The 17,546-nt window shown below is 37.9% G+C and overlaps 1 protein-coding gene across 2 annotated transcripts in view; it reads right to left on the reverse strand.

Annotated features, from left to right (window-relative positions):
- Positions 1-17,546, reverse strand: part of LOC150089470 (cilia- and flagella-associated protein 100-like) — a 310,734-nt gene that overhangs the window by 96,303 nt on the left and 196,885 nt on the right. For both annotated transcript variants that reach the window (XM_090368613.1, XM_090368614.1), the window contains exon 8: positions 5,029-5,089. In XM_090368613.1, coding sequence (XP_090224739.1) covers positions 5,029-5,089 — 61 coding nt within the window. The remainder of the gene's footprint in view (positions 1-5,028; positions 5,090-17,546) is intronic.

Raw genomic sequence — 17,546 nt, forward strand, 5'->3', positions numbered from 1 at the left:
TATAAATTGGAGTGGTATGGAATTAAGGGTAAATTGCTACAATGGATAAAGGGATGGTTGAGTGGGAAACAGCAGAGAGTGGTAATAAATGGATACTGCTCTACGTGGACTAATGTTATCAGTGGAGTCCCCAGAGTTCAGTGCTGGCCCATTGTTGTTTTTTGTATTTATCAATGATATTGATGAAGGTATGTCAGGCTTAATGTCCAAGTTTGCAGATGATACAAAGGTTGGCAGGGTTATTAATGACAGTAAAGAAACTATGCTACTGCAACAGGATCTAGAAAAGTTAGGAGATGGACTGAGAAGTGGCAACTGAAGTTTAATATTGACAAATGCAAAGTACTGCATGGTGGGTAGCAGTAACCCAAGAGAAATGTACTAACAATGTGGTACTACATTCAGGGAAGTGGAGAATGAAAAGACCTGGAAGTAATTCTGCATTCAGATATGAAGTTCCTGAGCAGTGCAGATGGGATGCCTGAATAGGTCATATGAGTCTTGTCAGTGATATACAGGAAATTTGCTAGCATGGAAAAGAAGGTGATTATCCCCTTGTATAAGGCAATGGTCAGGCCACATACTGCATACAGGTCTGGAGGCCTCATTTTAGGAAGGATATAGAGTTGCTAGAATGAGTAGAGTATACAGGGAAACAAGACTGGTGAGGGGAATAAAGGGGTGCTCTTACGAAGAAAGGCTTAAGTTCTGAAAATTGCAGCATTTAGAGACTGGACACCTGCGAGGTAATCTGACTGAGGTGTATAAGGCCTTGAATGGTTTGAGCATTCAATGCTTTTGGGATTCTTCGGCTTGCTCAGATTAAGAACCTGATGGGGCAGAGATTCAAATTGAGGAAAGGTGGTTATAGAACAGATGTGCAGAAGTTTGCCTTTAGCCAGTGGATAGTTGATTGCTGAAACAGACTTCCATCTGTTGTTGTTGTTGTGGAAGTTGATAGCTTAAATAGATTTAAGGTTAAACTAGACAAATGTTTCGAGTGACCAGATGGGTGAAATGGAAAGTTTTTTTTTTTTTGGCTGATGCTGTAAAAGCTTGCTTTCTTGCATTGCATCATATGCCTCAACTAATGCTAATGCTAATCTCATGAACATTTGCAGTGTTTAATTCATCTAAACCTAACTCTTTTCTAATGTCTATTATTTGGATGAAAAATAATTTTGATATATTTTTGGATTTCAGGTAAGCTTTTGATACTGTTGCACATGGAAGACCGCTGTACAAATTGGAGCAGTATGGCATTAAGAGCAAGTTGCTGCAATGGTAAAGGGATGGTTGAGTGGGAGATAGCAGAGACACTGCTCTATGTGGACTAATGTTATTAGTGGAGTCCCCCAGGGTTCAGTGCTGAGCCCATTGTTGTTTTGTGTATTTATTACTGATATCGATGAAGGTATATAAGACTTAATGTCCAAGGTTGAAGATGATACAAAGGTTAGCAGGGTAACCTTTGTATCATTACTTAATGACAGTAAAGACAGTATGCTTCTGCAACAGGATCTAGAAAAGTTAGGTAGATGGGCTGAGAAGTGGCAACTGAAGTTTAATATTGACAAATGCAAAATACTGCATATGGGTAGCAGTAACCCAAGAGAAACGTACTACACTCAGGGAGGTGGAGAATGAAAAAGACCTGGGGGTAATTGTGCAGTCGGATATTAAGTTCTCTGAGCAGTGCAGATGGGCTGCCAGAGTGGGTTATGGAGTTTTGTCAGTGATATATAGGAATTTTGCTTTTAGAGACAAGGAAGTGATTATACCTTTGTATAAGGCAACGGTCAGGCCACACTACAGGAATACCTTGCATAGCGCGGTTTTGAACAGCGCGGGTTTCGCTATAGTGCAAAAATACAAATTGAAAAAAAAATTAATTGCGTTAAGCACCAATACATTTGATATGTATGCATGTATTATAATGCCAGCATGTAGGCCAATGCATTATGGATTCAAGGCCATGCTGATTTTTGTCACAACCCACATTATATACGGACTCTGCTAGCATTCATACATTAGTAAATACTCTAGATTCCGAGCGCTGAAGTCGTTGATTGTGCGTAACCTGTACAAATATTTTTAGCTGTGTATTTATGTGTGTACTTTAGCTGTGTACAAATATTTTTAGCTGTGTATTTTTATTAATGATTAATTTTTAAAAACGTTATATCTCTATATGCCAATATGAGTGGAAAGAAGAAATGTAATGGCACCGAGTGTTCTTCTAGATCCAAACATCGAATGTGGTATGAAAGTAAGGCAGGCGTTGCAAAATGACTTTCAATATTATAAAGAGATGTATGCAGATAAAAAGAAGAAAAAAAACTGTGCAAACTAAGCTGATCAGTTATTTTTCAAAATAAAAATACAGTACATACTTCCCTTTTATATTCTTTTGGTATGTACATACTACAATAAAAATCATTTGTACTGTATTTACTAGTATTTTTCATTTTTATCATTTTAGTTTCTTTTTTTGCAAGAATTTCGTGTGCATCAATTTATAGTAAACAAACACCTATATATTTTTGCAACTCGACCCATATAATCAAATTGTCGGAATGCATTACATTAAAATGCATACTAATAATACCTCAATCAGCATGGTTTCGCATGGCACGGTATTTTTTTGGCACGAATTAACCGCACTATGCGAGGTATTCCTGTACTGTGTACAGGCCTGAAGGCCTCATTTTAGGAAGGATGTAGAGTTGCTAGAATGAGTACAGAGTAGGGCAACAAGATTGGTGAGAAGAACAAAGGGGTTCTCTTACCGGGAGAGGCTTAAATTCTGTAAGTTGCAGCATCGGGAGATGTGATCTCATTGAGTTGTAGAAGGCCTTGAATGCTTTGAGCAGGCTCAATGCTGATGGCATACTTCTTGCTGAGATTAAGAACTCGAGGGGGCACAGATTCAAATTGAGGAAAGACAGTTGTAGAATTGATGTGCAGTAGCTTGCCTTTAGCGAGCAGGTAGTTGATTGCTGGAACAGACTTCCATTTGTTGTTGTGGAAGTTGATAGCCTAAATATATTTAAGGCTGAACTAGACAAATATTTGGAGTGACTGGATGGGTGAAATGGGAAGGTTTTTTTTATTTTTTTTGGCTGATGCCCTATAAGCTTGCTTTCTTGCATCATATGCCTCAACTAATGCTAATGCTAATTTCTTCAATAACAGTTCGTACTTGAGCTGGAAAGTCATCATGATCATTTTCTCAATTTGAATTTCCTCAGATTTCCTCAATTTGAATTTATGTCCTCTCAGGTGAGTAATGTGAGCAAGAGGAAGAATCCCATCAGCACTGAGCTTGCTCAAACCATTCAAGGCCTTATAAACCTCAATCAGGTGCTTGATTGAGTGAATTATGTTTACACTCCATAGAAATGTGAAGCATAAACATAAATCTCTTTCTATTGAGCAAAAAAGTAGACTTCAGAAAACTAGATAGTGGTGCCTCAGTTAATAGACTTTGGGAAGAATACAGTGTAGGACATTCATGGACCAGGTATAGAGTACAAGTAATGCTTGCACTCTGTTCCTGGCTCATTGGCTGAATTATAATTACCTCTAGAACTCCTGTTTGTTGCCAAAACAGCCGATGTCAGCACTATGTTCTCAGGGTAGCAATGTTTCAAATTAGCAAAACGATAACTAGGGTAACAAGCCTAATAACTTTAATGGGTTTGTTTGGATTGATTGATTTTGGTTTTTATGGTTCATGAGCAACTAAGGCCATGAGTCAGGATAGTAAACTACAGAGGAACATTTAGTCTTAACTGTGTCTACAGTAATGTCAGGAGTGTTGTCAATAAAATGGCTGGCTCATCTGAGTTCGTTGCTGACCCCTCCACAGGCGTACAACGTGCTATCACACAATTAGAACATAATTACAAGACTATTAATTGCAGAAACCATCGAAATTAAATTACATGAGAATTTTATTAACGTTCATCATCCGTATCTTATCTACGATCCGTAGTCTTTTGCACGAAGACAAATAATCGCAACATTCCATGCGTAAAGATGAATAATCTCTCTTGCTCTGTTATATACTATCAAATTATGATTTATATAATATTTCATGTTTATGTATATTTTGTCTTTGGTTTTAAAATATTGTTTGTGTATTCTGAATGCATACTGAAATACAACATAAATTACAAAATTCTTTCTTTTGCTCTATCCTGTATACAAGGATTTGCCTTTGTATATTTAGCCTATGTGCAGCACTTTCAAAAAGACCAGAAATTTCAGAAATCTGGCTCATGCTAGATCCTGAGGGGTACCAGATTTATGATGTTTTATGGTGTAATACAAAATGAAATAATACTAAGAAAAAAGATATTGCCACATAACACATGCTTTGGTGTAGCTTTTGAAGAACCAGTCATCAAGGTTGCAAGTAAAGGTGACATCAAAGCTTTAATTTTCTTAATACCTTAATTAATTGCAAATTATTGACATCTTATAGTTTTAACCTAAACCTTTATGGCATGTATTTTCTATCCGAAACAGAGACAAGGATGTGATATTGTCACCTTTACTTTCAATCTTGATGACTGGTCCTTGAAAAGCGACACCAAGGTTGAGCTTTATGTGGAAATATCTTTTTTGCTTAGTTTTATTTCATTTTGTATTAAATAATTTTTTTTTTTTCTTCTTGCAATCTCAAAACAAATTATGCTTATTCTTTATTACCTTTCTATTTCTCTTCACTCTTGTATTTCTCCCTTCTTCCCATTGATATCTTATCACTAAACTAATATTCATCATGGTCATTGGGTTTATCAGTAGTCCCAATCCATGTAAATCTCTTCTTTCAATTCTTTTTTTCTCTTTTTTTTATATATATATTTTTATACTTTAGTTTTAAATAAGTGTGTGTGTGTGTGTGTGTGTGTGTGTGTGTGTGTGTGTGTGTGTGTGTGTGTGTGTGTGTGTGTGTGTGTGTGTGTGTGTGTGTGTGTGTGGCGTATATATATATAAAGTTACTATAATTAGTTACTCTACCTTCAGTGGAACCTTCTAAGTGTTGGCTTGTTTCAGATGAGAGCGTTGCTTCATGAGTTTCCTACATATTGGGGGGAAAATATATTGTAAATGATTTTAAAGGCAATTATGAGACAAGTAGATTACAAACAATTAAATGAGTAAGAAAGAAAACCAAATTTGTATTAATGTGATTACTAATGTTAGACAATACCAGTTCAAAAATATATCTAGATAATTACATAAATGACATAACAAAAGAGCAATTATATAACACAAGTTATGACAATAATTTGTTACCAGTGATTTATTCCAAGATCTGTAAATTCCAAAAGCTTTTCTAAATGTTTGAATTAAAAATAACCTAACACTAATACTGCTAATTATTAGTAAGAAGTATGCCACTGAGAAAATCTCAACAGAATTGATGGCATGCATTCAAATAATGGGATCTCAGCACCAATATTGCCAATAACAACAAGCACTGGAAGTACTTTCCACACAAGTACGGAAAGGACTTCCAATGGCCCATATCACAGTACCCCAGTTATCCTCAATTTGCTCTAAAAACTCATGGAGTGTAAAAATTACAATAAGAAAGCAAAAAGGCATAAAGAGAAGATCAGAGTATAAGCCAGTAGAACTCAGATGTACAGGGAGCATAACTAGCCATCCCAATAATGCTCCCAATATTTCTCAGTAGTACTGGCATATACTGTGCTGCCTTCTTTATGCCTTTTTTTTTTTTTTGCTTTCTTATTCTAATTTTTACACTTCAGATTTTCTGGAGCAATTCAAGGATAACTTGGGTACTATTCTATTTTTTATTCGTTATTCTATTTTATTATTTATTCTATTCTAAGTCTATAAACTAGACATTTATAACAATATGAACACAACTTTATAATGTAAATGTATAACATATATTATTATGGTTTAACCTGAAAATAGCATAGTATTATTATCTTACTTACATACTTAGTTTAGTATGGTATTTTTAATTTAAATTTAAGCTAAAATTATGCCTCATACCAGACCAGCAAAGCAAGGAGCTCAAAGTGGTGGGAATGCTTTGACTTGAGGAGCTCTCCTATCAATCAAGGTTTTATAATGTGCACTTGCTGCATGATTGCCGAATACCTTCAGCAGGATATAGCCAAAGTGATGCCTTTATGTGTGTTCTTGATGCAAAGAGTATAAAAAGATTAAATGAAATTTAGCATTCTGATAGAAAAATATGGGAGGATGAAGAAAAGGGATTGATCCATCAAGCAGTCAGCTACCCAACTCAACACTTCACCCTAAATTTATGCTTTGGACCACACAGTAAAATCTCGAAATGAAGAAAGTGGTGCTCCCACAAGAAGTAACTACTGCTGGTTACTCTATTGTCAGGGAGATGAGAAACATATTATTCAAAAAAGATAGGTGGAATAGAAAGGGTATGTCTGGCACATGTAAAAGTTGATGATGCTGCAGCACAATAATCTTTAAAGGGCACAAGAGGTGATATTGTTGTACATGTTGGTACTAAATGATATTAAGAACAGGAGACTTGAGGATTTATTTAACAATTATTGCGGCACCTTGGGAATTATTGGGAAGTAAAAAAACACTACAAGATAGGATTAAATTTGAAAGTGTCTTGAATTTTGTCCAGCCATGAGAGAAGGTAGCATATGATGGAGCCTTAACAATCAATTTGGCCCTGGAGAGATTATGCAACATTAACAGGGTAGAATTTTTCTCAGCATATACTGTGAGTAAGAGGAGAAATTATTTTTCATAAGGATGAGATTACACTTAAATAGAGAGGGTGTGGTGTAAGAATATTTGCAGATTTATACAAATTGGAACAGTATTAGGTGGGTTAGAAAACTACTAGTTTGGGGATTGGGATTACACAGACTGACAGTTTGCAGACTATTAATAAATTAGCATTAGCATTAGTTGAGGCATATGATGCAAGAAAGCAAGTTTTTTGTAGCATCAACCAAAAAAAAGAAAGAAAAAAAACCTTCCCATTTTACCCATCCGATCACCCCAAATGTTTGTCTAGTTCAGCCTTAAATTTATTTAAGCTATCAACTTCCACAACAGATAGAAGTCTGTTCCAGCAATCAACTATCTGCTGGTTAAAGGCAAATTTCCACACATCTATTCTATAACTGCCTTTCCTCAATTTGAATCTATTCCACCTCAGGATCTTAATCTGAGCAAGTGGAAATATCCCATCAGCACTGAGCCTGCTCAAACCATTCAAGGCCTTATACACCTCAACCACATCACCTCGCAGGTGCCTAGTCTCCAGATGCTGCAACAATCCCTTTGTTCCTGTCACCAATCTTGTTGCCCTTCTCTGTACTCATTCTAGAAACTCTTAAGGCTTTCTTGGTAAGAGCACCCCTTTGTTCCTGCCACCAATCTTGTTGCCCTTCTCTTTACTCATTCTAGCAACTCTATATCCTTCCTAAAATGAGGCCTCCAGACCTGTGTACACAGTACTCAAGGTGTGGCCCGACCATTGCCTTATACAAGGGGATAATCATCTCAGTGTCTCTGCTAGCAAAATTCCTATATATCATTGACAAAACTCCATGACCTGCTCTGGCAGCCTGTCTGCACTGCACTGCTCAGAGAACTTCATATCTGACTGCACAATTACCCCCCAGGTCTTTTTCATTCTCCACCTCCCTGTGTGTAGTACCACACAGTTGGTACATTTCTCTTGGGTTCTGCTACCCATATGCAGTACTTTGCATTTGCCAATGTTAAACTTTAGCTGCCACTTCTCAGCCCATCTGTATAATTTTTCTAAATCCTGTTGCAGTAGCATACTGTCTTTACTACCATTAAGAATCCTGCCAACCTTTGTACCATCTGCAAACTTGAACCTTAAGCCTGATATACCTTCATCGATATCATTGATAAATACAAAAGACAACAATGGGCCTAGCACTGAACCCTGGGGAACTCCACTAATAACATTAGTCCTTGTAGAGCAGTATCAATTTATTACCACTCTCTGCCATCTCCCACTTAACCATCCCTTTATCCATTGCAGCAACTTGCTCTTAATGCCATACCGCTCCAATTTGTACAGCAGTCTTCCATGTGCAACAGTATCAAAATCTTTCTTGAAATCCAAGTATATAATATCAAAATTATTTTTTGTCTAATTTAATGTCTAAGTTGGCAGGATAGTTAATGACAGGTTAACCAAGCTACCAACAGGTTCAAGGCACACTTCTGTAACAAGACCTAGAGAAACTATGGAGATAGGCTGAGAAGTGGCAATTAAGATTTAACATTGAAAAATAGAATCTGCAAATAAAGGAACCACTAAGTGGCAATGATCACAGTGTCTGATGTGGGATTTACTCAAAGATATAACTACCATCAGGGGTAAAGAGAAGGGTTTTTAATTTCGTAAAGGTAACTACAGTGGTCTCAGACAGTTTTTAAATTCTATACAGTGGGACCAATTGAAGATGTTACTATAAATGGGAAGCATTCAAGGAATTAATCTTGAAAGTTAATAGATTTTTTCATACTAACTAAGAAATACTATTTGATGTTTAGGCCTAAATGGAGGACAGAAGAACTAATGAGACTCATGGCAGAGAAGAAAAATGCATGGGATACATATAATTTATCAGGAGACACAGATGCCTATGTTAGATATAAGATAGTTTGTAATAAACTCACAAAGGTTAGGCAAGCAAAGGCAAATTATAAGAAATCTTTGGTGAAAGATGCAAAGAAAAACAGTAAAAACTTCTTTAGAAATTTAAACTCTAGAAGGAAGGGATGAATCAGATTGGTCCACCTGATATCAATGGTTTGATTGTTGATGATTCTGCTCGGGTAACTAACAAACTGAATGAGTATTTTGCATCTACACTGAGTGAACAGAAATCACAGGATACCTGTGATTTCTGGAAGACTATTGTACAAATACATTGTGCATGGAAGACTATTGTACAAATTGGAGCAGAATGGTATTAAGGGTAAGTTGCTACAATGGATAAAAGGATAGTTGAGTGGGAGAAGACAGAGGGTGGTAATTAATGGGTGCTGCTCTTCGTGGACTAATGTTATTAGTGGAGTCCCATAGGGTTCAGTGTTGGGTCACTGTTGTCTTGTTTATTTATGAATTATATTGATGAAGGTATATCAGGCTTAGTGTCGAAGTTTGCAGATGATACAAAGGTTGGCAGGGTTGTTAATGAATGGCAGTAATGGCAGTGTGCTACTGCAACAGAATCTAGATAATTTGGGCAGATGGGCTAAGAAGTGGCAACTGAAGTTTAACCTTGACAAATGCGAAGTACTGCATATGGGTAGAAGTAACCCCAGAGAAACGTACCAACTGTGTGGTACTACACTTAAGGTGGTAGAAAATGAAAAAGACCTGGGAGTAATTGTGCAGTCAGATATGAAGTTTTCTGAGCAATGCAGACAGGCTGCCAGGGCAGCTCATGGGGTTTTGTCAATGATATATAGAAATTTTGCTAGCAGGGAAAAGGAGGTGATTGTCCCTCTGTGTAAGGCAATGGTCAGGCCACGCCTTGAGTGCTGCATACAGGTCTGGAGACCTCATTTTAGGAAGGATGTAGATTTGCTTGAGCATGTACAGAGAAGGGCAACAAGATTTGTGAGGGGAATGAAGGGATCCTCTTACCAAGAGAGGCTTAAGTTCTGCAAACTGCATTGGCTGGAGACTAGGCACCTGCACAGTGATCTGATTGAGGTGTATAAAGCCTTGAATGGGTTGAGCACGCTGAATTCTGATGGGATCCTTCCACTTGTTCAGATTACAAACCTAAGGGGGCATAAATTCAAATTAACAAAAGACAGATGTAGAATAGATGTGCAGAAATTTGCCTTTAGCTACCAGGTGGTTAATTGCTGAAACAAACACGACAGATGGAACAAACTTCCATCTGTCGTTGTGGAAGTTGATAGGTTAAATAAATTTAAGGAGGAACTGGACAGGCATTTGGAGGGAATGGTGTGATTTTTTTTTTTTTTTTGGTTGATGCTGCATAAGCTCATACACTTGTTTTCTTGCATCACATGCCACTACTACCCACCTAGTAACAGGTAGGCCCATGTTTTGTCTATATAAGGGCAGTAATATGGCAAGGTATTGAGTCCACTAGTTCACGAAAGCGTTCCACAGGTATTTCAATCCATGCTTGCTGCACTGCTGTCCATAATTCCCTCACATTTCTGAGCGGAGTTTCCAAAGCTCGAATGGATCTTTCCACAGCATCCCAAAGATGCTCCACAGGGTTCATGTCTGGTGAACAGGAAGGCCATTAAATGGTGGTAAAACCTGCGGAATGCTCTTTGAACCATGTTCTAGTCACCACAGCTCTGTGGGGAGGGGCATTGTCCTGCTGGAAGAATCCATTGCCGTGTGGGTGCACAATGACTATGATGGGATGGATACGTAACCTGGACAGTTCAGAGATGCATCTAGACGTATCAGAGGTCCCAACTGAACATGCCCCAGACCATTACTGACCATCCACCTGCCTGAACAGTTCCTTGTTAACATGACAGGTGCAGAGCTTCGTGCAGTTTCCACCAGATACGCACCCTCCTGTCCTCGAAATAACTAGAAATGGGATAATCAGACCAGGAGACCCATATCCAATCATCCAAGGTCCAGTGCCGATGTACTTTCGCCCAGTTAAGGCATAGAGTCCTGTGTCATGGTGTTAGCAATGAGACTCTGGTGGATCGGTGGCTCCCATAACCTATTGCGGCTAATAATTGCCAAATTGTCTTGGTGGAAACATTTCTGGCATCTCGCTCATTGAAGCTAGTGGTGATTTGTGCCACTGTTGCTTTCTGGTTGGCTGAAACAATCCGAGACAGACGTCGACAGACAAGTTCATCTACCCCCCTTTCTCCACCCACAGCACTAACCACAATGAGATGTTATTCTGGAAGTAGCATATTCCCAATACACTCTTAATACTGTCAAACAAGGATAGTGCAATTTCTGTACCACCTCCGTGATAGTGACCCATGCATCAGGTACCCACTATCATCTCTCTTTCAAATTCGATTAACTCATGATATTTTAGCATTAGCATTAATAGAGGCATTTGATGCAAGAAAGCAAGCAAGCTTATGCAGCATCAGCCAAAAAAAAAAAAAAATAAATACAATAAAATAAATAAATAAATAAATAAAAAACAAAATAACCACTTCCACTTCACCCCTCTGTTCGTTCGAAATACCTGTCCAGCTGAGCCTTAAACTTATTTAGGCTATCAACTTCCACGACAAGGGATGGAAGTCTGTTCCACCAACCAACCACCCGCTGGCTAAAGGCAAATTTCCGCACGTCTATCCTACATCTGTCTTTCCTCAATTTGAATTTATGCCCTCTCAGGTGATTATTCTGAGCAAGAGAGAGAATCCCATCAGCATTGAGCATGCTCAAACCATTCTTGAAATGAGGCCTCCAGGCCTGTATACAGTACTCTAGGTGTGGTCTGACCATTGCCTTATACAAGGGAATAATCACCTCCTTATCCTTGCTAGAAAAATTCCTATATATCATTGACAATACACCATGAGCTACTCTTGCAGCCCATCTGCACTGCTCAGAGAACTTCATATCTGCCTGCACAACCACCCCCAGGTCCTTTTCATTCTCTACCACTGTCAGTGTAGTACCACAGAGTTGATACGTTGCTCTGGGGTTGCTGTTTCCCATATGTAGTACTTTACATTTGTCAATGTTAAACTTCATTTGCCACCTCTGAGCCCATCTGCTCAACCTTTCCAGATCCTGTTGCAGCCGCATAGTGTCAGTAGTGTCCTTGACAACCCTGCCAACCTTCGTATCATCTGCAAACTTGGACATTAAGCTTGATATATTATTTATAAATACAGAAAACAATAATGGACCCAATACTGAACCCTGAGGGACTCCACTGATAACATTAGTTCATGATGAGCAGTGTCCATTGATTACCACTCTCTGTCTTCTCCCCCTCAACCACCCCTTTATCCATAGTAGCAATTTGCCTCCAATGCTACAGTGCTCCAATTTGTGCAGCAGTCTTCCATGTGCAACAGTATCAAAAGCCTTTCTAAGATCCAAGTATATAATATCAAAGTTATTCTCTGCATCCAGTTCTTTTGTGACTGCATCATAGTATCCAATCAAATTGGTCAGGCAAGACTTCCCCTTAACAAAACCATGCTGTGTCCGAGCTATAACTGAAGTCTTGTCTAGATGATCCTGCAGTGCTTCTTTAACCAGTGCCTCTATTAATTTTCCGGGAACAGAAGTTAAATTCACAGGTCTATAATTACTTGTGTCAGCCTTTGTTCCTCCTTTGTGAAGGAGGAACAAAGGGTTTGCTTACTTCCTTTGCTGCCTCCTTTAATATAACTGGATAGATCCCATCCACCCCCAGGTGCCTTTCTTGTGTTTATCTTCAACAATTTCTCCTCCACTTTACTCTTAGAGATTACAAGATTCTCTAGCTTACTGCCAGAGTTGAATACACCTCTGGCATTCCCCTTGCTGAATAACTCCTCATGTGTGAATGTCGATGCAAAATATTCATTTAGTTTGTTAGCTACCTGAGCAGGATCATCGACAGTTGACCCATCGATATCAAGTGGACCAATCTGATTCATCCCCTTCCTTCTAGAGTTTACATAAGTAAAGAACTCTTTGCTGTTTTTCTTTGCATCCCTTGCCAAAGATTTCTCGTAATCTGCCTGATCTCCTTTGTAACTTGGTTACAGATCAACTTGTATCTATCATAGGCTTCTGTGTCACGTGTTAATTTGTATGTATCCCATGCATTTTTCTTCTCTGCCATATGTCTCATTAGTTCATCTGACATCCATACCTTGAACAATATTTCTTAGTTGGTATGTAAAGCCTAGTAGCTTCCAAGATAAGTTCTTTGAATGCTTCCCATTTTGAATTTGCTGTTGGTAACATCATCAGCTGGTCCCACTGTATAGAATTTAAATACTGTCTCAGTCCATCGTAGTCGCCTTTACGAAAGCAATAACCCTTCCCTTTACCCCTAATGGTAGTTACCCATTTATCCATACTGACATTGGATTGCCATCTATGTGAATGCAGTGAACCTATATACCTGCCAAGCGGTAGGTTCGTCCATTTTGTAATAATGGAGAGCAAATTGGAGGAAAAATTGTTGATGTTAAACATAGGAAAGCACCTGTGGTGGATGGGATCTATCCAGTTATATTAAAGGAGGCAGCAAAGGAAGTAAGCAGCCCTTAGCTATGATTACGAGGGCATCCTTGGGCTCAGGGGAGGATCGAAAGGTCACCTTTCGATCCTCCCCTTTCACAAAAAAGAGGGATTGAAAGGTGACACATGTAATTAAAAATAATGGAGTCACTGGTTAAAGAAGCACTGCAGGATCATCTAGACAAGACTGCAGTTATAATTCAGACACAGCATGGGTTTGTTAAGGGAAAGTCTTGTCTAACAAATTTGATTGGATATTATGATGTGGTCACAAGGGAACTGGATGCAAAAAATAATTTTGATATCATATACTTTTAGTAAAGTATATGATATAAAATTTTTGGAAAGTTTTTGATACCGTTGCACATGGAAGATTACTGTACAAGTTGGAGAAGTATGGCATTAAGGACAAATTGCTACTATGGATAAAGGGAGGCAAAAAATAATTTTGATATCATATACTTTCAGGAAAGTATATGATATAAAATTTTTGGAAAGTTTTTGATACTGTTGCACATGGAAGATGTTAAAGTTGGAGCAGTATGGCATTAAGGGAAAATTGCTACTATCGATAAAGGGATGGCTGAGTGGGAGAAGACAGAGTGGCAATTAATGGACACTGCTCTTCATGGACTAATGTTATTAGTGGTGTCCCCAGTGTTCAGTGTTGGGTCCATTGTTGTTTTCTGTATTTATCAATTATATTGATGAAGGTAATCAGGCAAGTAAAGGATAGCAAATGCTTAGAAAGCGGTACTCACCTTGAATTAATCTGCGATGGCTTACTTAGGCAGCGTGTTTAATATTTAGGTTGAATTGTTAAATTGAATAAAATTAAAAAGGGGGAAGTAGGTAAGTGTTGACTGAGTTAAAATAGGTGCAAGGAAACAGAAGCGTACACATCCAATCCTTGGTTGTCATTGAAGTAAAGAAGCAAAAGAATAACTGAAAACTAAATAGGTGAATACGGTGAAGCCAACAGTCGTTACGGAGACTTTCGTTGGTTAAAACGTCTTCAGTTGGCAATGTGTGGAGAGTGAATGCGCATGGTATTTAAGAAATAAATTATACTCTCGTGATGCCTTTTTTGACATGTGTGAACTTTAATCGTGAGAGGTTCCAAATTGGGGAAAGATTGAAGGGGAGTTTGGAATTTAGAATTTTAAGGTTTGAATGGTGCCGGTACCATTCAATAGCTAGGGCTTCATATTGAAGTATTCTGTAGCTGGATTTTAGTTTAATGATGGAAATGGCAGAGTCAATGAGGGGGGGTGGGGTTGTGTGTCTGGGCATGAATTTTAAGTTCTGTAACAGATTGGTTAGACATGAGACTATGGAAATGATAGTATGCACGGGTGTTGGATGTTTTTGATGAGCCAAATTTGGTAGTGGTACTTCCGATGTAACATGTATTACAGTTTGGTTGACAATTAATGAGGTATATTATATTACTGAGGTCTTGGTGGGGGTAAACTCTGGATATAAATTTGTTGGTGAGATATTGGATTTCATTGTAAAGGTTGGTTGTTGAGGAGCTGTACTTTAGTGCACTGTGAATTTGATTATATAAAACTATTTTTTTAGTGTTTACGGGGTGATGAGAGGCAAAATGTAGGTATTTACCGGTGTTTGTATTTTTTCTGAAAATTTTCATATTTAATTTTGTGCCTGTTATATAGATAGTGAGATTGAGAAAATTTATGTGATTGTTTTGTCCAATTCCAATAATATAATACGACCTCAATAATAAAATATACCTCATTAATTGTCAACCAAACTGTAATACATGTTACATTGGAAGTACCACTACCATATTTGGCTCATCAAAAACATCCAACACCCATGCATACTATCATTTCCATAGTCTCATGTCTAACCAATCTGTTACAGAACTTACAATTCATGCCCAGACCCACAACCACCCCCCCCCCATGACTCTGCCATTTCCATCATTAAACTAAAATCCAGCTACAGAATACTTCAATATGAAGCCCTAGCTATTGAATGGTACCGGCACTACCCAAACCTTAAAATTCTAAATTCCAAACACCCCTTCAATTTTTCCCCAATTTGGAACCTCTCGCGATTAAAGTTCCCACATGTCAAAAAAGGCATCACGAGAGTATAATTTATTTCTTAAATACCATGCGCGTTCACTCTCCACACATTGCCAACTGAAGACGTTTTAACCAACGAAAGTCCCCGTAACGACTATTGGCTTCACCGTATTCACCTATTTAGTTTTCAGTTATTCTTTTGCTTCTTTACTTCAATGACAACCAAAGATTGGATGTGTACGCTTCTGTTTCCTTGCACCTATTTTAACTCAGTCAACACTTACCTACTTCCCCCTTTTTAATTTTATTCAATTTAACAATGCAACCTAAACATTAACCACGCTGCCTAAGTAAGCCATCACAGATTAATTCAAGGTGAGTACCGCTTTCTAAGCATTCGCTATCCTTTACTAGTCTATTAATTGAAGATCTCTAAAACTTCGCAGGTAATCAGGCTAAATGTCTAAGTTTTCAGATAACATGAAAGTTGGTGGGGTTGTTAATGACAGTAAGGACGGAACGCTATTGCAACAGAATCTAGAAATGTTGAGCAGATGGGCTGAGAGGTGGCAACTGAAGATTAACATTGACAAATGCAAAGTACTGCATATTGGTAGCAGTAACCCCAGAGTAACATACGAACTGTGTGGTACTAGAATCAGGGTAGTGGAGAATTCAAAAGATCTGGGAGTAACTGTGCAGTCAGATATGAAGTTTTCTGAGTGTAGACAAGCTGCAAGAGTATCTCATAGGAATCTTGTCAATGATATATAGGAATTTTGCAAGCAGAGCAGGGATAAGGAGGTGATTATTCCCTTGTATAAGGCAATAGTCAGGCCACACCTTGAGTACTGCATACAGGTCTGGAGGCCTCATTTTAGGAAAGATGTAGAGCTGCTGGAATGAGTACAGAGAAGGACAACGAGATTGGCGAGGCAATCAAAGGGTTGCTCTTACCAAGAAATGCTTAAGTTCTGCAAATTGCAGCATCTGGAGTCTAGGCATGAGCGAGGTAATCTGATTGAGGTGTATGAGGCCTTGAATGGTTTGAGCAAGCTCAATGTTGATGGAATTCTTCCTCTTGCTCAGATTATGCACGTGTGGGGGGCATAAATTCAAAATGAGGAAAAACAATTGCGGAAAAGATGTGCAGAAATTTTCCTTTAGCCAGCGTGTGGCTGATTGCCAGAACGAACTTCCATCTGTCATTGTGGAAGCTGACAGCTTAAGTAAATTCAAGGCTGAATTAGACAAGCTTTTGGAGTGAATGGGGGTGTGTTTTTTTTTTGTTTTTTTTGGCTGATGGTATATAAGCTTGCTTTCTTGCATCATATGCCTCTACTAGTGCTTTTACAAGGTACTGCATTTAGATAGCAATAATCCGAGAACAACATACCAACTGGGTAGAATCATAGTTAAGGTAGTGTAGAATGAAAAAGTCCAATATGAAGTTCTCTGATTAGTGCTGCTCATGGGATGCTGTCAATGATATACAGCAAGGGTGGCCAACAAGTCGATCGTGGCTTTATTTTCAGTCGATCAAGGCGAATTTTAAATATATATAAAAAATAGATTAGTCAAAATCTAAATATTATTATTATTATGCACTCCACTGCATACGCTAATTACAAATCCGTTGAACTATGTAATTACTCTTGTTGCTGTGCAGCCGCTAGGCTTATCTAATAAAAATTCATGCAGCTACGTGGTGGAGAGCATAGTGTATGTGTTGAATTCTTATTTAGCTTACTTAATATTAATAACTGGACAGTACTTATACGTTAATTTAATAACCTTTGATTTTAAATGAATACTATGAAAAAGAGCAAAACGTATCATTTTCATCAAGAGTGGGAACTAGAATACTTTTTTTGTAATGATAAAAGAAAAATACTGTCATGTGATTTGCAATGCTTCCGTGGCTATACCCATAAAAAGGAAATTTAGAAAGGCACTTCAACTCACTGATTAGTAGTATTTTTGCATATAAATATCAATTTTTGCTAATGGCTAAGGATCTCAAAGGGAAAAAAATCCGATCATTTTGCAAATATGCAAGATCATTTGCAAAAATATCCTGTTTTTTGAATTTAATATTGAGAAATATGTTTCCAAAATTGAGAAAGTTGTGGATGATTTTGAAACCAGATTCAGTGATTTTAAAACAAGTGAAGACATTCTCAATATATTTCTTATCCATTTAATGTCAAATTAGA

This window comes from Mastigoproctus giganteus, chromosome 2 (genome assembly GCF_048544385.1).
Source record: "Mastigoproctus giganteus isolate SK-2022 chromosome 2, ASM4854438v1, whole genome shotgun sequence".
NCBI classification, from domain to species: Eukaryota; Metazoa; Arthropoda; class Arachnida; order Uropygi; family Thelyphonidae; genus Mastigoproctus; species Mastigoproctus giganteus.